Source organism: Osmerus mordax, chromosome 14, assembly GCF_038355195.1.
Source record: "Osmerus mordax isolate fOsmMor3 chromosome 14, fOsmMor3.pri, whole genome shotgun sequence".
Taxonomy (NCBI): domain Eukaryota; kingdom Metazoa; phylum Chordata; class Actinopteri; order Osmeriformes; family Osmeridae; genus Osmerus; species Osmerus mordax.
Window position 1 is genome coordinate 2,234,545 of NC_090063.1, and position 27,678 is coordinate 2,262,222.

At 42.0% G+C, this 27,678-nt stretch overlaps 2 protein-coding genes across 4 annotated transcripts; both read right to left on the reverse strand.

The window, feature by feature from the left end:
* Window positions 1–482: 482 nt before the first annotated feature.
* LOC136956592 (FAST kinase domain-containing protein 5, mitochondrial) lies at window positions 483–4,192 on the reverse strand. Its single transcript, XM_067250516.1, has 2 exons — window positions 4,108–4,192; window positions 483–3,353 (listed from the first exon to the last, which is right to left on the reverse strand). Exon 2 carries the CDS (start codon window positions 3,343–3,345, stop codon window positions 898–900), a length of 2,448 nt encoding a protein of 815 aa, XP_067106617.1. The 5' UTR covers window positions 3,346–3,353; window positions 4,108–4,192; the 3' UTR covers window positions 483–897.
* A 17,929-nt stretch (window positions 4,193–22,121) lies between these two features.
* LOC136955907 (uncharacterized) lies at window positions 22,122–26,976 on the reverse strand. Of its 3 annotated transcripts, none has more exons than XM_067249659.1 (4): window positions 26,856–26,976; window positions 25,872–26,051; window positions 25,468–25,629; window positions 22,122–24,311 (listed from the first exon to the last, which is right to left on the reverse strand). In XM_067249659.1, exons 2-4 carry the CDS (start codon window positions 26,047–26,049, stop codon window positions 23,896–23,898), a joined length of 756 nt encoding a protein of 251 aa, XP_067105760.1. In that variant the 5' UTR covers window positions 26,050–26,051; window positions 26,856–26,976; the 3' UTR covers window positions 22,122–23,895. The 3 variants fall into 3 exon arrangements, with proteins under 3 accessions (XP_067105760.1, XP_067105758.1, XP_067105759.1); XM_067249657.1 differs by having other exon boundaries at window positions 26,816–26,970; XM_067249658.1 differs by having other exon boundaries at window positions 26,841–26,969.
* Window positions 26,977–27,678: the final 702 nt, after the last annotated feature.

Genomic DNA, 27,678 nt, shown 5'->3' on the forward strand with positions numbered 1-27,678 from the left:
TCTGTCCCCTCATTTCGCGCTCCTCCCCAACTTTCCCAGACATCTTATACATTTTGCACTAAACCCAGCGGAGAGCGCAGCGCAAATTCCGTTATATCTGACATAAAGGCAGACATAACTCATAGCTCAAATTCACCTATATAATTTATTGGTCCTAGAGGTTCATCAGGAAATTAAATGGGGCCTACATCGAGTTGTCTGTTGAAAAGAGACAGATCTGAATGCATCGTGGGATTTAGAAACAGGAATGGTTAACATATCATGATAGAAATGGGTAGATTTTTTTATATATGACCTACTATCATTGATATTAGAATCCACAATAAATGTTTGAGAATTCAAACCTTCTGAGCAACTGGTTGGACAGAAGGTGCACTACTACTTGATTCAAAGGGTTATTTTTTTCTCAATATTCTGCAAATAAATTGACATTTATTCTGTATGGGGTGAATGAAAGAAAGAATAAGAAGGACAAATGCTGGTGATATGTCATTATATTTACATGTTGCATATTCAATAGGACACAAAAAAGAAGACTGCATGACAACCGTAAGTTATATACTGTACTGTGTTCTCCAAGAGTTAATTATTATATTAACCCTTATTTGCCATGTACACACAAACTATTGAACAATGGCTGTCAGTCACTATGAGTATTCAAAACCATGTTAACCTAGCCAATAATAGTATACTCATCAAACACCCCCCACCCAAAATAAATTCAGTATAACCATAATCAAAATGTGTCATAGCATTATTCTTAACTGTGTTAAACACAGAACATTGGAGCTCTGATACCAGAATGTTGGACAAATGTAATTAACCCTACAGTGAGGGTTCCAAGGTATACATAACTGTACGCTTGCTACTTTTTGTTCACTGTAATCCCAGTCTAGGTCACTCAAGTCTACTGAAGACCTTGCAGTGGAGATAGGCCAGTTTCTCAGCACGGCTTCTCCTAAGCAAGGGAAACCATTCCCAATGGGGCAGTTCAACCACCCTGTACCCAACTAGCTCCAACTGCCTCCTTTTCATGGTATGGAGTCCCAACAGCTGCTGGGAGCGGTAGCAGTAATGGTTCCTGTTGGACACTTGAATGGCCAGTTTGACAGGGGTCCCTTTAGGCAAGGGCAAGTCTCTGGAGGCGGAACTTGGACTACCAGGTTTGGTAAGAGACTCTACGAGGCCATCGGACAACTCCACGTCAATGCTGAACAGCCGCCCCCCCTCATCAGGTTTCATCCTTCGAAAGGGGAACCTCTGGGGTGTCAAATTTGCGGGTTTGAGTTGTTTGTTCTTTTTGTTGTTAGTGAGTTGAGCCAAGAGGTCCTCAGTAAGTGTAACCCCTGTGCTGATTCTCTCCCAACCTGCAGAACATTTGGAAAAGGGTGTGCTCCTCTCCAGAGAAGATGTGAGATTATTTGTTGCCAAGACCACAGGTTTACCAGTAGAGTCAAGATGGACTTCGAGGTCAATGGAGCGTGTGTGAGGGATAATCATTCGTTTTTTAACAAATTCTTCCCCTCCAAGTAATTCTCCTAGAGCACTCTCGGCCTCTAAAACTTCATATTTTTTACAAACGTCAGACTGGGCAAAGTTCCAAAGCATTTCTTTCACCTCCTCCTTTAATTGTCGACTCAATCTGGGCCCAGTCCAGTGAGGAAACTCAAGAGCTACTGTACCATCTAATGTAAACAAGTCTTTCTTCAGGTCCAGCTGCTTGGATCTGGTTGCTAAGCTAACAAACTCAGGGCTCAATGCTAACACTAACAAGTCCTCAGGAAATTTACAAACAAAGGCTAGGCCTAGGAGGCCTGTCAGGAGGTGCTCTGGGTAACGCTGGAATTCAGTCTCTCTTTGTCTGAGTGCCTCTATGAGGCTGGGGTACAGACTGGGGCATTGGCTGGGCTGAACTCCCAGAGTACCAAAGGCCCAAAGCAGCTTGGCGGAATCTTTGCTCCGACAGTGTGACGCCAAGAACGGTAGCCTCTCGGCTATGGCTAATAAGATGTGGTCATTGCGATAATGCAAGGCTGAGCAGGCCAGTGCTATATGCATTAGCCCCTGGACGCCCATTCCAGGGGTGCGACAAGGAACCTCCTGCTCCATGGCCTCCAGCCATGCCCTGTGATCCAAGTAACTAAACCGCAGCAGCTTCAGTACATTGACCAGGGCAAAGTCGCTCATGTCTTTCACCACAGAGACAGCTTTATCCACCAAGCGATTCACCGCCCCAACCGAAAGTGATGTCTGGGACTTAAATAGACTCAAGCACACCACACCTATCTCCTCGGGCTCTAGCATTTCCACATATTTTATCAGGAGCTGTTCTATGGGATTTACCAACTCTTTGGGGCACCACCTGCCCTCCCCCATGATATACAGCAGTTGGACTAGCTCAGGTACACCAACCTGTTTTAAGTTCAGGCTAATGCAGTGGAAAAGGCGCTCCAGGTACTGAGGTACAGACCTCCTCAGGCTGCGCCATAGGTCTGCAGCTAGTAGTAGCTGGTGGACAGTCATCTCCCCTGCCCTAAGGGCAAACTCTGTTTCATACAGCCCTAGCATGCTGTGCGTTGAGGGAAGGCCAAGCCACACAAAGGACTGCAGTACTTCAAGTAGCTGGGTATGGGTGAAGTATTGCAGGTTTTCTACAGCATAGCGAAGCAGCATTATAAAACGTGTGTCTCCCCTCACTAATGGGGTCTGGTCGTGGTGCAGGTGGCCTAGTTTACAGAGGAAGTCAGTCACATTTGAAGGCTCCATGCTGCCTTTGAGGATGGTAACTTTGTGGAGAAGAAGAAAGGCCTGTTTGGATTGGATAGGGGGAGGTCGCTGGGAGAGGTCAAGGCTTATGGCGGAGTATTCGGGGCGACATCTCTGAAACGCGCGTGGGTTGCCTTTGATATCAGGGGTTAGGGCTTCAGTCTGATATTGAGAAGCATTTCCTGCCTTCTTACCACCAGAGTTTCTGTTAAAAGCCAGGTCTAGCAGTGTGTTCTTGGAGCTAGACAGATGACGTGAGGAGCTGACACTGTAGTGGTTAATCTGTTGTCTGAAGGGAGGGATGAGGGTAGTCTGGTCGGTTTCCTCCTCCAACTCTACTCTGCTCAAGGAGGTCCCAGAGTCATGCTGGGGGTATTGATATGAGGAAGGGTTGTACTGCAATGTGTAACCCACATTGCAATCTGTTCGCTGCGGTAACAGTAACACATCTCTCCCCTCCTCCTCATTACGAACAGCCACGGTTCTATGTTGATGCTGTGCCCAGAATACCTCCCTGTAAACGGCCAGGGATGGGTGGCAAAACCTGGGCAGACGTTGATACAGAACCCTGGCATACATCCACCGGGCTGAAACAATCGAAACAACAGTAAGGACATAGAATAAGACCAGAGAGTTCTTAACCCTTGTGTTATCTTCGGGTCATTCTGACCCATCAGTCATTGTGACCCACCGTCGTATTGCGACAAATTTACCTCATACAAAAACAAAGTGAAGCATTTTCTTTTAACTGTCGGGCTGTCTCAGACCCCCCACATTGGAATGGTTAAAAGAAAATTATTTTTATTTGTTTTTGTATTGGGTAAAATTGGGTAAACACAACGATGGTTCGTTATGAACCTTTGGGTCATGTGACCCGAAGGCAGCACGAGGGTTAACTAGGTAGGCCAGTATCAAGAGTTGCTTACACACTACTCAATGAATAATTGACTGTATGCTGCATTTCATCAAATGTACTTAATAGTGAATAAGAGTCCATTGTTTAATTAAATACTGCTTTTGAAGCAGACTTAAGTTCGATCTAATATAATATTTGATAGTTGCTCATTCTAACAGGCAGTTTCACACATGCTACTCAATTAACTAATAAGTAGCTTAGGGGGAAGGAGTGAAAATGCTATTCACAAACACAAAAATATTCCAATAGTGGGTTAGATGATTGACAATAGTGTGAGAGAAAAATATTGTCAGCTAGCCAACTAGGTTTAACAATTAGGCTAGTATAACTGCCGTTTAGCAAATTGGAGTTCAACACAACAACGAAAAGTATAGACTATGGCTCATTTGAGTTGGAATAGATCGATTTGGGGTAGGTAATCTCACCTTCAGGCACTCTTATTTACTGGCGATGACAAGTCTTGTGATATTTTGAAGACATGCTTCTGGTTAATGTGGGGCAGGCTTCGATAAAGTTCCTGTTTGACCTACTGCTGCTGCATACGCACAAACCTAACGCTGACGAACGGAAGAAACATAAGGTCGTCCAATAGAGGGCTCGCTTGACCCGACTGTGCTGATGACTATTACATTTTTTATTTTTTTTGCTTTGGTACTTTTTTCCCAAATCGTAATTTTTCAAAACTCTTGGTACAAAACCCAAAACAGATCACACTTGTAAGACAGCTAGTCAATCTTTCAAAACATGATCTCATGCTTTAATTACAGTTATACATATTTTATTTCCTCAAAATCATTGTTTCAAAACACAAGATTAATGTAACATGTACTACTGAGAAAATGTATTGTAATTGTAATACTCTTGTTTGGGGAGAACGAACACTAAGCTAAAAGAAGATGGGTCCGTGTACCTTGTGGCCATTGGTTTTTCTAATTTGCAACCCGTGTTGACAAACGCAAAATAGGGCCGTAATATCGTTTTGTCACGTTAGTAAATCGAACACACATTTAAGTATAACGGCTTGTTTTTGGTTGTTTCGGTTTTTTTTGGAATAATGAAATAACCATATAACACAAATGGTATAACGAGCCATAAATCGTTGTTTTGATTATTCCATATCCTTTATGCTGATATCTGCAAAAGATGAAAAATAGGCTCGTAATATCGATTTGTCCATTTCGGAAGTCAGAACCAGATTATGGGGAAAGGCTTGGTTTCCGTTGTTTTGTTTCATTTTGGAATTATGGAATATCCATAAAACACAAACGGTATAACGAGCCATTTACTCATTTGTTTGATCGGCCGTATTATGCATACTGGCACAAGTGAAAAAGAGAGAGAGGGGGAAAAATGTGAAACTATTGGGGGTGTTATTACTTGCGAACACCAGAGGGGAGCAACGACTAGCTTTTAAAAAAAATTCCTGTGATCTGCAGGCCTACAATCTTGACGACATGGCAGCAGGTTCTTTAGTAGAAGACACACACACCAAACTGAAGGCACATGTTGACCGCGTTTGCTAGTTGCTACTTAGTTAATAAATCTTTGATGAACCCAAGTTTCTTTAATATATATTAAGTTTCTTTAATATATATTAGAAACATTACAAGACGGGGCTCCAGTGTGTGTTCAAACAAGGCCAAAAGTGCCAGACGGTATCAATTACACCCGTGCAAGTAACACTCCACGCCCCAACCCTCCCTCCCCCCACCTAGATGACGCTTTCAGTTCTGTTGTACGTCTTAATGAAGTGCATTGAGGCAATCATAGTGAGCAAGTTGAGGTCATGTGGGCTACCTTTGCAGTTTACATAGACACACAACTGACACTGTTGTGGATACTTTTCTGTTCTGATCATATTCTATGTCCAAATTCAACTTCTTAAAAATCCAAAAACAGCTTAATGAAGAACTTTAATGAAGTGCATCGAGGCAATCATTGAGCAAATCTTCCCTTTTTATTTATAAAAAAACATTATTTTCTCATGTAACTTTTATTCAGTTTGGATTAAATGTAGAGTTAACTTGACCCAAAACATTACATTTAAATCTATTCAATTTTGCAAAAGGCCATTGTAGGGACAATACAATTGTCCTTACATCCATCAATGTACAACACGTTTTAGCCTACATCAATGCATTCATACCCTGTGACACACAATTTAAAAATGTCCTTTGAAAGAAAATTTCTGTTCTGCTTGTGATGATTTGTATATCAGCCTACACTTCTGTGCTTAAAGTTAGTATACTAGCTTTAGGGGGGGGGGGGGGGGGGGGGGGCAGCAGTTACATTGGGGCCAGAGGTTCTGTTAGAGGGGCCAGTTACATTAAACATTATTGTTGTCATATAGTTTTCTTCACTGCAGTGCAGGCATTAACAGGCAAATGCAGTGGCACCCCCAGAAAGGTTTTATAGGAGTGGCCAGATGGGGCCACTGAAATCCTGGGGTGGCTTTCCAAAATCACAAGTCATAACTGAATTTCAGCAATTGTATTATGTTGTTGTAGTATTTAGGTTAGTTGAAAACAGCAGCAGACTGGGGAAGGGTGACAGGATCTGAGTGTGGAGATACGTGGATTTATATGCCGGAATGTTTTATATACAGTACACAGTCATCTTTTGTGCAGGATACAGAGAGAATAGAGTATAGAGACTTGTTTAAACAATTGGAAAGCGTGAGAAGGTAAAGAAGTGAGTGGAGAAAAGAGAAGCAGAAAAGTGCAACACCCTCCCATTACCATTATCTCTAATTCACTCTCCTGAGTCTCATCTGTGTTGTATGTCTGCAAACTGCTATAGTATGGGCCTACACGAAAGTTATTAAGTCATTGGACTTGTGTGGGGAGGGTTTGACAAATGTGATGACTGTATTCCTCCACAGATACCATGGGCTTGGACATGGAGTTGGACCAGTTACTTTTCACTTTGACTTGATGGGTGTGACCTGTGAAGAATGAATGGCACCATGCAATGGTGAAGGGCTATAACCCAGGGTTGATTGCAACTGGTGTTGGAAAACACATGTAGTAGGGCAGAATAGAGGAACTGGGCACAAGGTACTGGTTTGGTCCCTGGTTAGTCCCCAAAAACGTGGCAGAAACAGCAGAAACTATTCGATGGCATTGCATCAAGGCCCAATTGGAGCAGAAGTCATAGGATATTTACAATTGTAGTAGGCCAATAGATCTGTTTTAAAAGTTCAGGGGTGTAATTTGTTGGATATAAAAGGTGGAGCACAGACAAAAGGGAAATCAGATTTTCCTGGGAACCCTCTCGTTGCTGCTCCGTGCTGTTTTTGGACTTTGAAAAAGTTGAATTTGGAATATGATCAGAACTTTGAAAAAAGTATCCACAACAGTGCCTCTGTCAGTTGTGTGTCTATGTAAACTGCAAAGGTAGCCCACATGACCTCAACTTTCTTACTATGATTGCCTCAATGCACTTCATTAAGACGTACAACAGAACTGAAAGCGTCATTTAGGTGGGGGGAGGGAGGGTTGGGGCGTGGAGTGTTACTTGCACGGGTGTGATTGATACCGTCTGGCACTTTTGGCCTTGTTTGAACACACACTGGAGCCCCGTCTTGTAATGTTTCTAATATATATTAAAGAAACTTAATATATATTAAAGAAACTTGGGTTCATCAAAGATTTATTAACTAAGTAGCAACTAGCAAACGCGGTCAACATGTGCCTTCAGTTTGGTGTGTGTGTCTTCTACTAAAGAACCTGCTGCCATGTCGTCAAGATTGTAGGCCTGCAGATCACAGGATTTTTTTTTTAAAAGCTAGTCGTTGCTGCCCTCTGGTGTTCGCAAGTAATAACACCCCCAATAGTGTCACATTTTTCCCCCTCTCTCTCTTTTTCACTTGTGCCAGTATGCATAATACGGCCGATCTAACAAATGAGTAAATGGCTCGTTATACCGTTTGTGTTTTATGGATATTCCGTAATTCCAAAATGAAACAAAACAACGGAAACCAAGCCTTTCCCCATAATCTTGTTCTGACATCCAAAATGGACAAAACGATATTACGAGGCTATTTTTCATTTTTTGCAGATACCAGCATAAAGGATATGGAATAATGAAACAAACGAGTAAATGGCTCGTAATACCATTTGTGTTATATGGTTATTCCGTTATTCCAAAATAAAACAAAACAACGGATACCACGCATTTCCCCATCATCTGGTTCTGACTTCCGAAATGGACAAATCGATATTACGAGCCTATTTTTCATCTTTTTCAGATATCAGCATAAAGGATATGGAATAATCAAAACAACGATTAATGGCTCGTTATACCATTTGTGTTATATGGTTATTTCATTATTCCAAAAACAACGAAACAACCAAAAACAAGCCGTTATATTTAAATGTGTATTCGATTTACTAACGTGACAAAACGATATTACGGCCCTATTTTGCGTTTGTCAACACGGGTTGCAAATTAGAAAAACCAATGGCCACAAGGTACACGGACCAAGATGCTTCACTTCGAGGCTTCACCCCATAGAGTTATATTACTAGAGGCAGCTACTTTTGTCTTCCAAGATGGCGTCCCCATTCATTTCTATGAAAAGTGCTCAGTGGCGCAGTGAGGCAAGCGAGAGCGCGAAAGCGGACCGCGCCATCTTTCCAGTTCCGGCTCTTCCGGTCTAGCGTTAAACAGTAGGTGCATTCGACTTCATGCAGCGCCGGCGTCGCCTGCAGCCGCCTGCAGCCCGGCTGACTTGAAGAAGCCAATGGCATTCTCAGATTCAAGGCAGCCGGCTGCAGCCGGAAGTCGGCGCCGCTGGCGCTGCATGAAGTCGAACACACCTTCGGGCACGCTTGCAACTAGCTGTACACGTCATACCTTGCGACAACCAGTCGCGAGCTTGTGAGCTTGAGCTAAGGCATTGCAGAAAACTGTCAGAATGTGGTACAAGTCCGATCAAGAAGCACATGTGAACTTCGAAAATCAATACTATTGGTACTGTAGTATTATACGTGCAGGGCCTATATGTTGTTCTTTTTGCTTCGTGTTTTTAGTTTGAAACTGTAAACTTGAATATCTGGCTCCGTCGTTGTTCTAGCTCGGCAAAGCAAGCTTAATTAAGCCTATAGGCTACCTATGTTACTATTATAATGATGATGAGTATTGCTTACTATTACTAGCTTATTGTTAATGCCATCGTTGTGGTGTTAACTGACAAAGTTCTAACAATATAACGACCATAACAATATTGTGGTTATCAGACATGATTTATTAATCTTCGTCTTTGCTCTATAATAACATGTCAACAATCTATAATGACGCCGTAACATGCCACGATATTATAACTAATTATATTAGGCTATAATTGGGTGTGGTCAAGCCTTCGGCGAGAGCACAACCCTTGTTCTCTCACATATATATTATTATTTATTGTTTATTTTCGCCCCCTAAGGATCAGTCAATATTTGGACTACATAACCTAGGTGTCAAAAGTTTCGTATTGGTAGCGATTGCGTTGGTTGTATTTTTATTTACGTTCCGTTGCATGGTTTACGTAGAAATTGCGTTTTTGTGGGAAAAGTGAAACAAACGGTGGCTAATTTGCTAGCCACAGTCACTAACGTTACTAACGTCAATACGTCACTAAAACACGCGTGACGTATGTTCTGTAGCAGAACATTCGTTTTGCATCTGTTAACTTGGGGAATAGCTAGGCTAACTATAGCTTTACTGCAAGGCAGCTGCAGAAACGCCACAAGCAAAGAGGCCAGGGCGATAACTATGTACTCATTTTACTTTGTGATGTGAAACACAATTGTGAAATGTAATGTAAAGTCTGATACAGTTAGCTGATATTATTAAGGAAGTAGGCCCACATCTACTTTCGGAAACGGTAGTCTACTATTTCACTGAAGCATTAGCATCATGACATTAGCAGAGCCTGTTTAAGGAGAGCCTGGCCACTTCCTATTAAGCCCCGTTGTACCGAATTTTGTTGCAGTTCCACCAGAGTTCCACTGGGAGTGATCGCGGTCGAGTGCAGAATGAATGGGAGTCTATGGAGCTAAACGGCTAAATTTGTCTCTTTCACCTGATTGTCGTTGAGAAATCTCAGATTTGATTGTACTTTTTGCATGTTCAACATGGATTACAGGTCTAAAGTTGAACGAACGAGTACTTATGTCCTTTCGATTTCTTACAGGGTAAGTCGTAGTTGCCCATAACACGCTAGCATTCTGCTAACAAATTCTGCTATCCGTCCACTGCAAACACGTATCATATTCTCATGTAGGTTAGTGCATGACATGTGCACCAGCAGATACTATTTTTTAAGAAATTCCTGCATTAAATTAATGTATCATGACAGTTTGTATGATTTGGTCATTTATTATCACACTAGCATTTAATTATCACGGCAAACAATTACACTGCACTAAAACTGTAAGTGTAAATGTAAAGTGAAAATAACAAAACCAGTCAGTATGATGACTTGAGCGAATATCATTCACGTCTTACTAAAACAGCGGCCAAGCAAAAGGGAATGAGGAAACGGTTTCCTCTACTAAAATATACAATGCGGGTCACGTGAAAAAAGGATCCAAAGACTCGTAGAAAGACCGAGTCGGGAAATTAACGAATCGTTTGTTTCCTCCAGTACAGAGCCTATGCAGGTCACGTGAAAAATGATCCAAAGACTTGTAGAAAGACCGAGTCGGGAAATGAACGAATCGTTCGTTTCCTCTAGCTACCAGTACAGAGCCTATGCAGGTCACGTGAAAAACGATCCAAAGACTCGTAGAAAGACCGAGTCGGGAAATGAACGAATCGTTCGTTTCCTCTAGCTAGCACTACAGAGCCTATGCAGGTCACGTGAAAAATGATCCAAAGACTCGTAGAAAGACAGAGTCGGGAAATGAACGAATCGTTCGTTTCCTCTAGCTACCACTACAGAGCCTATGCAGGTCACGTGAAAAATGATCCAAAGACTCGTAGAAAGACCGAGTCGGGAAATTAACGAATCGTTCCCTCTAGCGTTTCCTCTAGCTATCTTCTAGCGTTTCCTCTAAATATCGTTGTCTTTCTGCTTCATTCAGATGTGACCCTGTCAGACCCTTTCCTGGACCCACTGCAGTTTGCCTACAGAGCCAACAGATCTGTGGATGACGCCGTTAACATGGCCCTCCACTTCACCCTACAGCACCTGGACTCCCCAGCATCCTATGCCAGGATCCTGTTTGTGGACTTCAGCTCTGCCTTCAACACCATCATCCCTGCCCTGCTTCAGGACAAGCTCTCCCAGCTGAACGTGCCCGACTCCACCTGCAGGTGGATCACAGACTTCCTGTCTGACAGGAAGCAGTGCGTTAAGCTGGGAACACAAGTCTCTGACTCCCGGTCCATCAGCACCGGATCTCCTCAGGGCTGCGTCCTTTCCCCTCTGCTCTTCTCCCTGTACACCAACAGCTGCACCAGTCATCCGTCTGTCAAACTTCTGAAGTTTGCGGACGACACCACCCTCATTGGGCTCATCTCTGACGGGGATGAGTCTGACTATAGGTGGGAAGCTGACAACCTGGTGACCTGGTGTAGCCAGAACAACTTGGAGCTCAATGCTCTGAAGACAGTGGAGATGGTTGTGGACTTCAGAAAGAATACAACCCCACTCACCCCCATCACCCTGTGCGACTCCCCAGTCAACACTGTGGAGTCCTTCCGCTTCCTGGGCACCATCCTCTCCCAGGACCTCAAGTGGGAACTGAACATTAGCTCCCTCACCAAAAAAGCACAACAGAGGATGTACTTCCTACGGCAGCTGAAGAAATTCAACCTGCCAAAGACAATGATGGTGCACTTCTACACAGCCATCATTGAGTCCATCCTCACCTCTTCCATCACTGTCTGGTACGCTGCTGCCACTGCCAAGGACAAGAGCAGACTGCAGCGTATCATCCGCACTGCTGGGAAGGTGATCGGCTGCAATCTGCCTACCCTCGAGGACCTGCACACCTCGAGGACCCTGAGGCGAGCGAGGAAGATTGTGGCCGACCCCTCCCACCCTGGTCACTCCCTGTTCCAGCTACTCCCCTCTGGCAGAAGGCTGCGGTCCATCAGGACCAAAACCTCACGCCATAAGAACAGTTTCTTTCCATCTGCTACTGGCCTCTACAACAAGGCCAAGGACTCCCATTGACATTCATTCACTTATTTAACTATAAGTCCACTGCACTATGTTGACCATTCACGCTGCTCATTATTCTTATTTTTATATATATTTTATATTTAAATTGTTGTATTCTTAGATTGTTTAGTTCATAGAAATAGTTAAACTTTTGTACTTTTACTTAATTTAAGATCTGTATATGTTTAGTGTTTTGCACCTCCCTGCCACAGTAAATTCCGTGTTTGTTTAACATACATGGCGAATAAACCTGATTCTGATTCTGACTGATGTGCTATGTTCGTAGTCATGACTCTGTTCGTTGGCTAACTATGAAAGCTAACTAACTAACCACTAGAATTAGACAATACTACTTTTAAAAAGTCTAAATTTGAAGAACCTATCAATAGAAAACAATACTATTATTATATTTCTATTATTATTATTATTATATTATTACTATATATTAATATATATGACTAACTAGCTACTATTGGGTACAAATACAATGGGTTGAGTCGGACACAAAGATGGCGGCAGGCTTCACGGAAGTGACGTCTTCGGTACCCATGAATCAGCGAGCACGTTTCCAGGCAACTTTTCTTGACGTAAGCAAATAAATGGGGTGCCAGTTTACCCATTTCGGATTGGTTTCAAACTTAGCAAAAATCAGGAAAAATTATTCTATGAAAAAGCTAGTAGTATGAGCCAAGTTCGAGAATCAAACTAAAATTATTCGGGGAGATAGTTTTGTAAATGTTGACTGGAGTTAATAGAACTAGAGAGGGTACAATTTCTGGGGAAATTGTGGGGTGTGCCTGCTTACCGGTGTTACGTCCCAACAGGTTCCCAATTTAACTGGTTCCCCAGCTGTGCGTGCACCTATCGGTCTGCCTGTATCACCAGATTCGTCACAAATTCACAAACATATTACTGCCGATTTTCAAGTCGGATCTCATATTTGCTGCGGCAAATATGAAAGTAGGCCTATAGGCTACGTGCGCACTACATTGTGCACTACCATTGGCGACAAAATAAATGGAGACAAAATAAAACATTTGCAGGCTCGCATGAAGTGGGATTCGATCGCACTAGAGCAAAAATACATGCACACCAAAGTCCATTGATTTACACCGCGAGCTATACCAGCTCACAAAATTAAGCTAAATCGTTACGTATTTGTTAACTACGTTGGCCTTCAGGTAACATTTTGATTTGGCTTCTTCTGAATCAACTGGTTCCCATAGACACTACCCGAATGTAGGCTACTATGCACGTATTTGGGGTTGTTTCGAGGCAATAGCCGTATTTTCCACGACATCTGGAAGCTAAGAAAATAAAAGATTTGAGTGGGATTCTATCCCACGAGCAAAAACACATGCATAGTTATACTCCATTGCATTAGACTGCGAGCTACTGAAGCACATGAGCATTTCATGAATTCAGTCACAAATTTGTTAACTACGTCGGCCTTCAGGCAACGTAGTTCTTTTGGTTCTTCTGAATCAACTAGTTACCGTAGACACGTAGGACCCGAATGTAGGCTATCATCAGGTATTTGGAGTTGTCTCAAGGCAATAGCCATATTAACAACGATATCACAGACCCTTAATGACACCACATATTGCAAAGTAATACTTAGATCGTCGCTGCATGATATAGAAACGTGGGCACAGACATGATCCTACTTCTGATAATCATGGCAAGGTAACCCTAAAGGACGATTTATACTTACGAGGAACTCCCTCTCCGTGCCCTCTCCGAGCCCCTCGGAGAGCTCTACGTGCACCTCCTGATTTTCCTGACTATCCGTCCGTCCGTCATTTTACGGATACCCCTTGGCTGTGATTGGTCCGTATTAAGAACCGCTTAGGTGTCAGGGGCGGGGTTGCCGTGACCAACAAGACGGAACAGAATCCTTTGACCGCCATTGCTGTAAGTTTACAATTCATATTTCAGCTAAACAGTACATGTAAATCAGCATCTGAATTAAAATGTGACGAGAAATGGGCCGTGTAGTTGCTGAAAATGTGTATATTTTATTGATGAAACGGCTAATTAGTAAATTTGCTCCGACTTTTCGATAACCTAGCTAGCATCGAAGTGCAGCGCCACCTACTCTTCTGGCAGTGAAGTGTTTTCAGCACCCACAGCCTTCGGAGTACTATAAATTCAACCAATCCGTCCGACTCCGTCTGTCCGTAACGGAGTCGGAGTAGTATAATTCAGCCTTAACAGGTAACCAGCTGTTTTGGATGAACCCCAAACCAAGTAACCCCAAAAGTTACCTGGATGTTAGATGTAGTTGTTTATAGGCTACTTCATACAAACATGTGTAGTGCTTCACATAAGTAGTAGTGCTTCGCAATATGTGGTGTTATTAAGGGTCTGTGATATTGTGGTTAATATTGCCTTGATACAACTCCAAATACGTGATGAGTAGCCTACATTCGGGTAGTGTCTACGGTTACTAGTTGATTCAGAAGAACCAAAACAACATGTTGCCTGAAGGCCGACGTAGTTTGGAAATTTGTGATTGAATTCCCAAAACACTCATGTGCTTCAGTAGCTCGCAGTGTAATGCGACGGATTATAACCATGCATGTGTTTTTGCTCGTGGGATCGAATCCCACTCGAATCTTTTACTTTCTTAGCTTCCATTTATTATGGCGTGAATGGCTGTAATGTAGTGCTCACTACATTTGTTCAGAATATACAATTATGAAATGAATTGATTTCAAAAGATATAGAAAGAAACACTCAGCCATAGGCTACACGAAATCGCATAGGAAACGAAAGTTTCCATGTTGTGTTACGCGTATTTTGATCGCATTGTCTGGGTTAGCAGCGACGTCCTTAGTATGAATTTTTAATATGTGGTGTCAGAAGGAGCTGTGATGTTGTGGAAAATACGGCTATTGCCTCTAAACAACCCCAAATACGTGCATAGTAGCTTACATTCGGGTAGTGTCTATGGGAACCAGTTGATTCAGAAGAAGCCAAATCAAAATGTTACCTGAAGGCCAACGTAGTTAACAAATACGTAACGATTTAGCTTAATTTTGTGAGCTGGTATAGCTCGCGGTGTAAATCAATGGACTTTGGTGTGCATGTATTTTTGCTCTAGTGCGATCGAATCCCACTTCATGCGAGCCTGCAAATGTTTTATTTTGTCTCCATTTATTTTGTCGCCAATGGTAGCCCAATGCAGGGCCGGATGCAGCCTGCTTTGACTGGGGGGGCAGTGAACATTATTGGGGGGGCGGTATCATGGTTACGGAAAGTGATCGTAGGCCCTATTATTTTTTATATTGATACAATTTTTGAGACTGCTTAACGATCCTAGTGTTAATCATGTGCGGAGCCAGACGTTTTAAATATTCGGGGATTAGCCCAAACCTAGGACGTAGTCTGGGTTTGATGTGATGCTAGAAAGGGATTTCCACACTTCATGCGAGCGTGCATGCGCGAGTGAATTTTTCTGGCATTCATTTGAGCGCAAAATAGTTTTTGGAGCTTTATGTAAAATAAAAATTACGTTGAACTCATATTTTTATATTTACTGAAAATGACAACCTAAAAGATTCGGGGCTTTAGAGAAAAGCCCCTGAAGCCACCCCGTTGCGCCCATGGTGTTAATACTAAGTAATTAGTATTAGTAACTTTTTCACTCGCACCCTAAATCGCCTTTATTTTGGAAGTAGAGCGCGCCTATCATACTAAGTAATTGTCAATGATCATAGCCAAATGCTTTATTACAATGAAGATTTGCTGTATAGCACGTCAAACTTTTGATGTCCCGCCCCATCCTGGCCCATCATTATCTTTAAGAAAAGTTAAACAGCGCATCTTATCCAGGGCAACTGCAATTGGGTTTCAGAAATGTGACTTTTTTTTATTCGGCCGCCATCTTACATTTACATTTAGTCATTTAGCAGACGCTCTTATCCAGAGCGACTTACAGTAAGTACAGGGACATTCCCCCGAGGCAAGTAGGGTGAAGTGCCTTTCCCAAGGACACAACGTCAGTTGGTATGACCGGGAATCGAACTGGCAACCTTCGGATTACTAGCCCGATTCCCTCACCGCTCAGCCACCTGACTCCCTAATATCTTGAGGACCAATTCGAAGCCTCTCCCCAGAATGGATGATGTCGCACATGAAAATAGCACACCTTACCACCGACGAAAAGCAACAATAATTTATACAATAGATACTTTAGATTTTGATCCGTATTCACTGACAAGTGAACTGCTTACTCCACTTAAGTATAGTAAAATCCTTCCAAATTTGACGTTTGCTGACATCCATATTTACTACAATCCCTCTCCAGACACCAGAGAAGCCTTTAAGGCATTTAAAAGCACCGAAGCCTACCCCTACATCTCATCAGGATGGGTTAATGATCCCAAAGTGTATCATTCTGGAGATTAAGAAAATGTTCTTGATCATAGGACAGTGGCAGTCTGTTAATCAAGCGATGTTAACATTACGGATAGTGTTTATATCACTGAACTAAATTGCCATCAGATTCTGTTGTAACATCAGTCACATCAGGAGGACACCAAATGAAAAGTAGTTTAGCATACTAACGCCACTCCAACAAGTAGCAACATAACGTAATTCAACCATATATCTGTAGCCGAGGGTTTCATGCTAAACTTAGGTTTGGGCTTTAAAAGGACACAGGCTTCCAATGCTGGAACCAAGACGGCACTGCACGTCTCACTTTATTTAACTCACTCCGCCAGACAGTCAGAACAATGACTCCCCTTGTCAAATGAAAGCTCATAATAAAATACCTTACATAACTAACGTTACTAATGTAAATTGAAATCAACGTTATTCTGGACAGCTAGCATTAGATATAGCTAGCTAATAGCATCTAATGCTAGCTGTCCAGAATAACGTTATACATGCTCACATTTTAAATTATGCTCTGTAGTAGTCCAGTGATCACTCTTGATAGCAGCAATCCATTTCTCATGACGCTCAGGGTTTTTTTGGGACATTCTAAAAGGTAATAAAAGAGAATCAGGTCATTTTTCAGAATAAAACGTCTTTCAGACTCTGATAATCAATTAAAAGGAAATAATGTTATTAATTCTTTTTTGTGCAGCCCGGTACGAAATGATCCACGGACCGGTGGGCACCGGTTGAGGAACGCTGCTCTAAAGACCCGGCAATTCAATCAATTTCCCGGCACATTTGCAATGTAATGCAATGCAGATGTGCACACCGCCCCCTACCGAACAAGATGGGTAGCTCGGTCAGCAGGGAGCTGAAGAAGAGCGGCTACTGACGTCACTCTGCTAAACCCTCCATCTCCCACGATCTCTCAATCACCCTGGGATCTGCGACGGTGACCCCTTCATCCTCTGCCAGGAACCTTGGGGTTACCATGGACGACGAGCTCTCCCTCACGGCCCACATTGCTGCGGTCTCCCGGTCGTGTAGATTCACCCTCTACAACATCCGGAAGATCAGGAGATACCTGTCTAAGCACTCCACCCAGCTGCTAGTCCAAGCACTTGTCCTCTCCAAGTTGGACTATTGCAACTCGCTGCTCGCTGGTCTCCCAGCATGTGCAACCCGCCCTCTTCAGAGGATTCAAGTTATCCCATGGCGTTTTGATTTTCTAAACCGTTTGTCCGGCACAGCCAATCAAAATCAGCAAAAAAGCAACCAAACAGGAAGTTGGGTCAAATCTCAGCAAATCTTTGAGATATCAACACGTAACTTGGTATGTCACAAGGAAGACACTACAACATGTTACCATGTGCAAAGGCTATTTCATATCTCCAAAAATGGTTGATATAAAGCAAATCGAATTTATCGCTAACGCTAAAATAATGCTTTACACATCCGCCGGTCAAAAACTGATACTTTGATTCAATCACAAGTTCATATGAAGACTCTTGAGAATGTTTAGTACACAAATCTGAGGAAAAGTTGACTGTAACATGAAAAGTCGATTTGTGGTGAATATTTGAAACATGCATGCTTGGCTAATTGCTAACGAAATTTCCAATGAAATGTCTCCCCTGCTCTTCAGCGCACGCGTGCTCCACATTCTCACACACTCAGCCATTCCCTTGACACACGCGCGGCTTGGCGAGACGCATACACAACATTTCAGGCAATTGTGGGCTGACCAAGCCCCCACTCATTGCTTGGTCTTTAGCAAAGGCCCATGTGGATCTTGATGGTATTGCATTTCCGATTTTGTATGCAATGGTAAAAAGTTCTCAAAATCCTGAAACATTGATAGTATAGGCCAGGAGTAACTACCACACCACAAATGACGCACCATTATCACTAGGTGGCGCTATGGCCACGCCCCAATTTTCCATTTACAAAGTGATGCCATTTGCATCCCATTTGTTCCAAAATTCTGAAATTCATTAGATATGCCTTATTTCTCATGAGGAACAAAAAAGCCTCAAGAACCTATAACAGCCGCCATATTGGATTTTTTTGTACAATAAAGATTTAGGAAACACGTTTTTTCGCTACTTCTCCTACAATTGTTGTCCAATCTTCCCCAGAATTGGCAGGTATCATCGTCAGAGCAACCCTCACTGAATTCCTCAGCAGATTTTTGAATTTCAAAACCGTTTGTCCGGTACAGCCAATCAAAATCGTCAACAAAGCAACCAAACAGGATGTTGGATCAAATCTCAGCAAATCTTTGAAATATCAACACCAAACTTGGTGTGTCACGTGGAAGACACTACATCATGTTCCCATGTGAGAAGGCAAATTAATATCTTCAAAAATGATTGAAATAAAGGAAATCTAATAAATTTCTAACGCTTAAATAATGCTTTACACATTCGCCGGTGCAAAATTGATACTCTGATACAATCACAAGTTCATGAAGACTCTTGAGAATGTTTAGTACACAAATCTTAGAAAAAGTTGACTGTAAGATGAAAAGTTTAATTTTGGTGAATATTTGAAAAATGCATGCTTGGCTAATTGTTAAGGAAATTTCCAATGAAATGTCTCCCCTGCTCCTCAGCGCGCGCGCTCCACATTCTCACACACTCAGTCTTTCCCTTGACACACGCGCAAGCTTGGCGAGACGCATACACAAAATTATAGGCAATTGTGGGCTGACCAAGCCCCCACTCATTGCTTGGTCTTTAGCAAAGGCCCATGTGGATCTTGATGGTATTGCATTTCCGATTTTGTATGCAATGGTAAAAAGTTCTCAAAATCCTGAAACATTGATAGTATAGGCCAAGAGTAACTACCACACCACAAATGGCCCAATATCACCCATAAGTGACGCTACAGGCCACGCCCTGATACACAAAGATACAAGGCTTTCTGGAAAGGTAGGCTCACCAAGCCCCCTCCCTTCACTCCTTGGCTTGAAATAAAAGCCCTTGTCGATCTTGATGGTATTGCATTTCACATTTGGTATCCCATTGGTAAGTCTACAGCATGGATGTTTCTATACAGTGACAATTTGTGAAGAATATACATTTTTCAATGGTTCGCAATGTTAGGAGGAATCCGCCATTGCTGCTTGCAGCTATATTTCTATACTGTTTTGTTTGGCTTGATGTAGCGTTCATTATCTGGGTCGTAGGTAGCTTACTTGAGAGAGGCGGCGCCTTCCAGCGAGGGGGCCGAGCTTCAGCTCCTTCAGGCGACACCCCCCCCCCCCAGTCTCGAACAGAGAAGACTGCTGATTTTCTTAGATATCAAAGCCTAATTTAACATACTTGTTGGTGTTTTTTTTCATTTGAATTTGGATAGGTAGTTAATAATACATTATTCTGTGGTGTGGTGAACTTGAAAATCGTTTTTAATTCCACTTTACAGGATTTTTTATGTCATTACATTGTGTACATTGGAACTACTGTTAGATACTCGTGTTCTTTCGGGACATCTAATCTGTAGCTCTGAAGCTCTGATTGGCGCCGCCGTGAGTCAGAGATAGGCTAGCTAGCAGCACTAAGGACGAGTATGGCGAGTGGTGGCGACCCACGAGAGATAGAGGACCCGCTGGCCTTTTTAAGATTGCAAGTTTGGGAAAACTTCGGTTTCCCATTCAGTTACAGTAGTACAGGCGAGATAGTGGTGGATAAGACGAGCACTGTGTCGGCGTTGTTCAGCAGTTGTGGGCAGTGACGTACAGTCTGGGCAGGCAAGGAATAGGCACTGCCTACCCTGCCAAAATTCAAACATCAGACATCCCAAGTCTCCCGGAAGGTCCGGGAGTCTCCCGCATTTCAATAGCGGCTCCCTGACGCCCGCAAATGCTGTACAATCTCCCGGAAATCGGGGATTTTGTATTTCGAGCGAGCGAGAGACTGTCTAATGGTCATTTCTTGTAGAGATAGGTGCATATCGCGCGTCGTGATTGCGTCCGGGGAGGGGGGGTACGTGCTGGTTGAGGGCTACCTCCCGGAAATGAATCTCTGCAGGTTGGGATGTCTGAAACGTTAAAATTTTTATTAAATCATTTTATTTAATAAACTTGGATTTGTAGTTTTACTGTTTATTCTTGTGATTTATATATGCAATATGTGTGTTATTGCAATTGTTAAGACCGTTACGATGACGAATGTAGCAGTTACGCATAATCAAATACAAAAAAAATTTGAGAATAAGCAGTGCTTTTACTGTCCGTTCACTGGGGACGACAAGCGAAAAACTCACTTGCGCACTTCGATCCTGTATTCTTCAACATGTACAGTACCAGTCAAAAGTTTGGACACATTTTCCCATTTAAGTGTGCCTCTTTAAGTATGCCTCTTACTGACATCACCGCACGTCACTGGTTGTGGGGTATGTGACTGGAAATACATCTAACATGCTAACGCATATAACGCATCTGGCGTGTGCTAAATGACAAAAAATATCCGACGCCATCACCCAGGTGTGCCAGTCACTGGAACGAGACAAAAAAAGTTTTTCAACTTCTCCCTACAGTGCTTAACCAGCCATTAGATACACATACAAATAGGGCCAAATAAATGACTGACACAATCGGAATTTACATGTAATCTTCAATGCCGCCGTATTCACTTGTACAAAGAACCTGGTTTGTTTTGCTTTTGCCACCGTTGTACCAAACTCGTACCGAACCGTGATGTCTGAACCGCGGATACGAACCGAACCGTGACTTCAGTGTACCGTTCCACCCCTAGTAAACTCTGACCTAATTAGTATATACGTTCAAACTAGGCTACGTTTGAATTTACGCATAGCTGGTGCAACCCAGTGCTGGTACATACTGTGGCACATGTAACACCCTACCACCATTTTGTAAACATCCCAGCCACTGCTATGTTTCAGGTAAGGATCGATATAGATGTGTTATTTTTTACATTTTTAAAAAAAATGTTTAGTCATTTAGCAGACGCTCTTATCCAGAGCGACTTACAGTAAGTACAGGGACATTCCCCCGAGGCAAGTAGGGTGAAGTGCCTTGCCCAAGGACACAACGTCATTTTTGCACGGCGGGAATAGAACCAGCAACCCCGATTCCCTAACCGCTCAGCCATCTGACTCCCTACCATACTTATTTAAGATATACAGAAATATTGGTTGTAAAATATAAGTAAAAAACGGACCCATCTGCAACGGACGCAAGCACACCTCACAATTTCCCCAGAAAATGTAACATCTCTAGTTTGTTTCAGTTTACGCTAATGGAACTCATCAAATAAGAATTTGTCTACCTCGTTTAGTTTTTGGATAAACTATTACTTTAATAGCATTCAAATAAAGAATCACAATAATCCTTTATATATTTAGATTCATAAAGGATAGAAAAGCCAAATTTCATTCTGAATTTCTGTTTGAACTTCCATTATAATATCCTTAATACCTCAAGCTTATTCCCCCAAAAAATTATTTGTTTTTCAAGGCAAAAAACAAGACCTTTTCCATCTTTTTCAATCCAACGGGGCTCTGCAATGATTGTAGTTTTGTTGTGTTTTCTGGTGATACTTGTGTATTAACTGCTAATACATTTATTTACAAGTTCCTTTGCAACATGAAGTATGCGAAAGCATTTTATTGGATTCAAACTATCTGCGCACCTGAGGTCATGGGTTCTTCTAGAAACAATGCAATTTTCCAATAGAATTGATGCGTCAGTAGGTGGTGCTTTCATCATACATGTTGGTCTGTTATCTTGAACATAACCTGCTCCAGAGATGATTCCGTCGTAATACTGAAAACACAGGATTAAACCTGAAGTTACCTTGCTAACCCCAAATCCTGCTTCATAGTATAGGCCCCTGGTGTGAACACCTCAGAACATCTCAATTTGCGGTATTCCACACTAACACTACAGTTTAATGAATAAATTATCACACAGAGACAATGAACTAAATATTTTACATTTCAAATGGGAAACGTGGACACAAGAGTAGGAATGCTTGGACCAAGGGTTTTTTACAGACCCTATGTCTTCACATGAAAAACTCCAGCTTTAAGACTAGGAAAAAGCAATAAAGCCTAGAGTTGTTATCAGTCAATTTACCAACACTAATGATCTACTTGATAGGTGAGCTCACCTATCAAGTAGATCATCTTCTCACACTGTTAAGGTACAAATGTACCTTAACAGTGTGAGAAGATGAGTGGATTCTGATTTTGTTATTTTTTTAAAGAAAACACACCATGCCACAATATCTGTAAGGCTTGTTTCACTGGCTTCCATCAAGTATACAGTATGAACAGTTGGGTTTTAGATAGTTTGTGCTATTTAATTAGACATGGATGTTTAATTAAACTAGGAAGCACACTGACACAATATGTATGTAGCATCTGTATTAATCTTATGAAATCGGACATGTGAAACATATTTAATCATAAACCGTATAAAGTGTCACATTCAACCGCTCCTAATTTGCATACATTCTATAACATATGAAGTACCACTCAATGAATATGAAGTAACGCTAGCAGCGATAACAGCAAAATAAAAACATAAAAACTAAAAAGCTAAAGTAGACCATATACATTTTCTCCAAAAAGATTTAAAGCTTAGCTAAAACACAGGTAAATCTTCAATTTAAAACAAGTTATTTCTGTCTTCCAGAGGGTAAATGAAAAGTGCCACACTGGAAGACTGTGCAAATACTGTAGTTTCACTGTCATTTTCACAAAACCACCTGTGAAGACGAAACTGAAACATTTCCTTTTGGGCTGAACTCAGTGCAGGGATATTTTCTAAATTGAAACCATGAAAAAAGGTTCACGTGGGCTATTTTCATGGTTACACACAAACTTTCAAACATCAATGTACACCTAATCCTCAAACAATCGATCTTTAAATTCACAAAGTAAATAATCTGTTTCTGTATGTTTTTTTAACAGGTGCACTTATTTTCATCTAGGTCACTTCTTTACAAATTCCAATACAATAGGTACTTTCATCTTTCCTCTAAACATTCTTAATAACTACAGTAAAAACGTGATCAAAACCTTTAAAAAAACTGTGGGTAAATAGGATTACATTTCCCTATTGTATTTAAATCCCAGATTCCCATCATTCAAAGTAATAGGCAGACGAATAAAAGCTTTAACCCTTGTGCTGCCTTCGGGTCACATGACCCAAAGGTTCATAACGAACCATCGTTGTGTTTACCCAATTTTACCCAATACAAAAACAAATAAAAATAATTTTATTTTAACCTTTGCAATGTGGGGGGGTCTGAGACAGCCCAACAGTTAAAAGAAAATGCTTCACTTTGTTTTTGTATGCGGTAAAGTTGTTGCAATACGATGGTGGGTCACAATGACTGATGGGTCAGAATGACCCGAAGATAACACAAGGGTTAAAACATAATGTTTTGGGGGTGTTTTCTCCAGATTGGGGCTGGATTGCGCTTGAGGAAAATGGGGGTAAGTGACCAAAATAAAACTAGTGGAGATCTACACTGCTCTTACAGCAGCCTTCATTTTCAGTGCAATGGTCAACATCCTATAGTAACTTACGCCCCTGACACTAAAACTCCAGTGGTCACCAGCACACCTGATGGTAAGACACCAACCATGAGGCTAATTGTCACCCTTGTGCTGTTGGAGGCCATTCCAAACGATGTCACTCTGGAAACACCACCCTCCACTCCTCTCCTATCTCTGCCCCCTGAGCAGGTTCTCTGGGTGTGAGGGGCTCTGTGTTGCAGTGTTCCTCCTCCTCCACCGCCGTGTATCCCCTGTTGGTGTGGTCAAGCTGCATGTTGCCCAGGCCTTTGATACTGATGATTGAGGCCATGCCCGAGAAGAGCAGGCCCAGCCCTGCAATGTAGAAGCTCTCCCCTGGAAATGGCTGCATGCCTGTTGCTGCCCCTTCCCCATCCCCTCTACCTCTATCCCTGGTGGGGTGGCCTAAGCCTGGTCCCCACCTGGGCCCCCAGTCCCATAACCACAGCAGCCCCAGCCTGCCCTCTTGCAGGTTATGATGGATGATGTACAAGCAGGCCCCACACACTCCGAGAGCACATAGGAGGAGAGACACTTAATAGAGAGAGAGAGGAAAAGAGAAAATGGAACACATTATTGACTCCCAGAGAATGGGAGGGAGAGCTCAACCAACCAACCTACAACGTGCTCAACCGACCAACCTACATGATTAAAGTACGGCATATTTTTTGTAGGGCTGCAACTAACTATTATTTTAATAATCGATTAATCTGTCGATTCTTTTTTCGATTAATCGATGAATCGGATAAAAAAACTACAACGAAAAAGCATTAACTTCCAACCCTTTATTCCAAAACAGAACTGACAGTGCAAATTCACAGTGCAAAACATCTTCAGAATGTGCACAAACAAGCACACCATTTTGAAAAAGTTATTAATATTAGTGTGGATGTAATGCTATTTTCCAAGATGAGCAATTTATTTGAGTTTTGTTTAAAACTTTATTGAAAATTGAAAGGTTGTGGAAGTAGGCCAGACTTTATTAGAATAATCTGGTGTATATTTAAGATTTGTTGACAACATTTTGAAAAAAGTTCAAAGATTAGTGATTTTCTATCATTTTATTTGAAACTTAATTGAAAAAGTAAAGGCTGTGGAAGTATACCAGACATTGTTAAGATACTCTGGTGTCTGTTTGAGGTTTTATATTCCTAAAAATATTATAAAAGTCTATTTTTTTTTAAATGGTATGGGTTTTCACTCGGTCCCTAACGTGATGCTGCAAAGTAGCGTCTTCCGAATGTGAGACGAATGTCGAATATGAAACTAACTTCACCTCGGTCAATTAACACACTGTTTCGATGTATTTAGTGTGAAATGCTCCCACACCTTGGGTCGTACTGATTTCTCTGTCTCCGCCATGTGTTTCAGAACAACGTTACTCAACAACGTCTCTCCGATGGCCTTTCCTCTGCCTCCGCTCCGCGCTCAACTAAACTTTTTTTTAAAATACTCAAACATCTCCGCGACATATTGAGTGCCGTAATAATTGCACGACACAACAAATCGATAATGAAATTCGTTGCCAACGCTTTTAATAATTGATTTTAATCGATTCAATCGATTCGTTGTTGCAGCCCTAATTTTATGCCATCTAAAGGATGCTTCTTAAAAGTCGTTTGATTATCACCTCCTCATAATCAGAGTATAATCAGAGCATGTTCAGGTAAAACAGGAGTTCAGGGGATACCTGTTGTGATGTGGAGGGACACCACCAGCCGTGGGTGGGACATTCCTCCCCCTATGAAGTCCAGCAGGAAGGAGGAGCTGGAAATTAGGACGGTGCTGTAGCACAGAGCAGCCAGGACATAGAGTAGCCACATCCCCCAACTGTTCATGCCACCCAGGGGACCTGCGGGAGACAAGATACAGATTATGGGCACATTATGGCTCTGGCAAGCATACACAGATCTAAAGTCACGCATTAACAAAACGATTATTAACTCACTCGCTCTAACACACAAAAAAAAACACTATTTAAAAAAATATATACATATAAATAACCACATAAAGCACAATACAGTATATGTTATTAAATAAATGCCAAATGTTGGCGTGCCACCTATAACGTGGTCTTCCTGCACACATTCCTACCTGTGTCTGTGAGGTTCTGGCCAGCATGTAGAGTAAAGGCCACTCCATAGATGAGCCGTTTACCACTAGGGTCAGAGCTGTTTCTGACCTGGATCCAGTTAGGGTCAGCTATGGACGTACACAGTGACACCAGTGTGAAACACTGGCACACTGCGGCCGGGGACATACTAAGAGTCATGTCTGGATAGCAAAGAGGAATAAGCAACAACTGAATTAACTGGCCATATTGTAAAATGCAGAGTCCGCCAAATTGCTTAACTGAGAATAACACTTGTAGGACACTTGTTACAGTCAAATAGATAGTTATTCTAATAGTTAATCTACCCAGACAAGTTTGGAAAAACACCCAAAGCCTGGAAAGGTTTATATTGCTGTAGGCCGTACTCTTACTACAGCTAGCTTTATACAGACTGCAGTTGGTTATGACATCTCAATGTAGGCCTACACTAATTAACCACCTACCTACCAGATACAAATCATGTTAGATATTAAACATGCAAATACGATACAAAATAAATTAAAAAACAACCCAGCTCTGAAACTTCATAGCCAAGATAGAGTTCATAACATCATCTCAAACAAAGGGAAAATGTAATTGAACATAGGCAACATTTGACATGACACTCAATTATGGGAGTCGGGTGGCTGAGCGGTTAGGAAATCGGGATATTAATCAGAAGGTTGCCGGTTCGACGTCCGGCCGTGCAAAATTAAGTTGTGTCCTTGGGCAAGGCACTTCACCCTACTTACCTCCGGGGAATGTCCCTGTACTTACTGTAAGTCGCTCTGGATAAGAGCTTCTGTTAAATGACTAAATGTAAACTATGATAACACTGAATTTTTTAATTACGTTTAGCTACGTGCGAAAATATTTTAGTCGAACGTTTCATGCACGCGCATAACATACCAACTAGCTTGCTGCCGTGGTTTACTCATTTACTTACCCGCCAGACATTAATAAGGAATTACCAAAATGCTTCTAACCATTCACGTTTTGCTTGCCACCTTCTTCATGTGTCTTAACAGTTATTTGTTCAGGCACGAAACACTCAGCATCCGGCTACAGGATCCCAAGCCTAACCCTCGCCAATGAAGAGGACATTTAGCTAGCTTAATCTTCTGCTTCCGGTGTTGTGCCACCTGATGCATGACTCTCTGGATAGGCAGCCCCTCGCAGGAGCGCGCGCGAACCACTCAGTCTAAGAGTGAAGGATTTCGTCTTGATAGCGCAACCAAACAAAAGGGAGACAGAAGTCTGACATTATACTTTCTTTGTTATAGAATTCAAGTCTTCAAAATCCAAGAAAGAGGGCTGGCAAAAAGTAGCAGACCAAATTAAATGTATAGGAGTGACGTGTTTTATCGCTTATTACAGTAAGCTAGGCCTATGTTTTTTTTATTTTCATATTTTCATTTTCATGTTTAATGTCATATGATGTGGTTTCAACAAATTTATTATGTAAATGACACCCTCAAAAAGTATAGGCTAGCATATCGCGCTGTGCTTATGGAGCCTATCTATCACGCAATGAGCAATTAATTCTGTTAAATGTTAAATTCTGCTAATTATTCTTGCACCTTCTGCAACAGGTTCCTGTAGTAAAAACGGACAAGACATGTCTGTGACAGACTTCCTGTATCACCTCTGCTTGTAAAGCCTCAATCTATTCGTGTTTACATAAAATAAACCTGCTCCCTAGCAGGTTTAAGCTTACGGACCTGTTGCTATGACAGCAAGTCCAAGATAATGACAAATCGTCAACAATCAAATCCAGCTAACTGAGTTAGCGACGTACGGAGAACGGGC

Excerpts from the sequence above, each read along its gene's own strand:
- LOC136955907 (XM_067249659.1), bottom strand. The coding sequence starts at position 26,049 with ATGACTCTTAGTATGTCCCCGGCCGCAGTGTGCCAGTGTTTCACACTG. Across the intron at positions 25,630-25,871 it reads CCAGAACCTCACAGACACAG|GTCCCCTGGGTGGCATGAAC; the intron begins GTAGGAATGTGT and ends TGTCTCCCGCAG. Across the intron at positions 24,312-25,467 it reads GTCCCTCCACATCACAACAG|TGTCTCTCCTCCTATGTGCT; the intron begins GTATCCCCTGAA and ends CTCTCTATTAAG.
- LOC136956592 (XM_067250516.1), bottom strand. The coding sequence starts at position 3,345 with ATGTATGCCAGGGTTCTGTATCAACGTCTGCCCAGGTTTTGCCACCCA.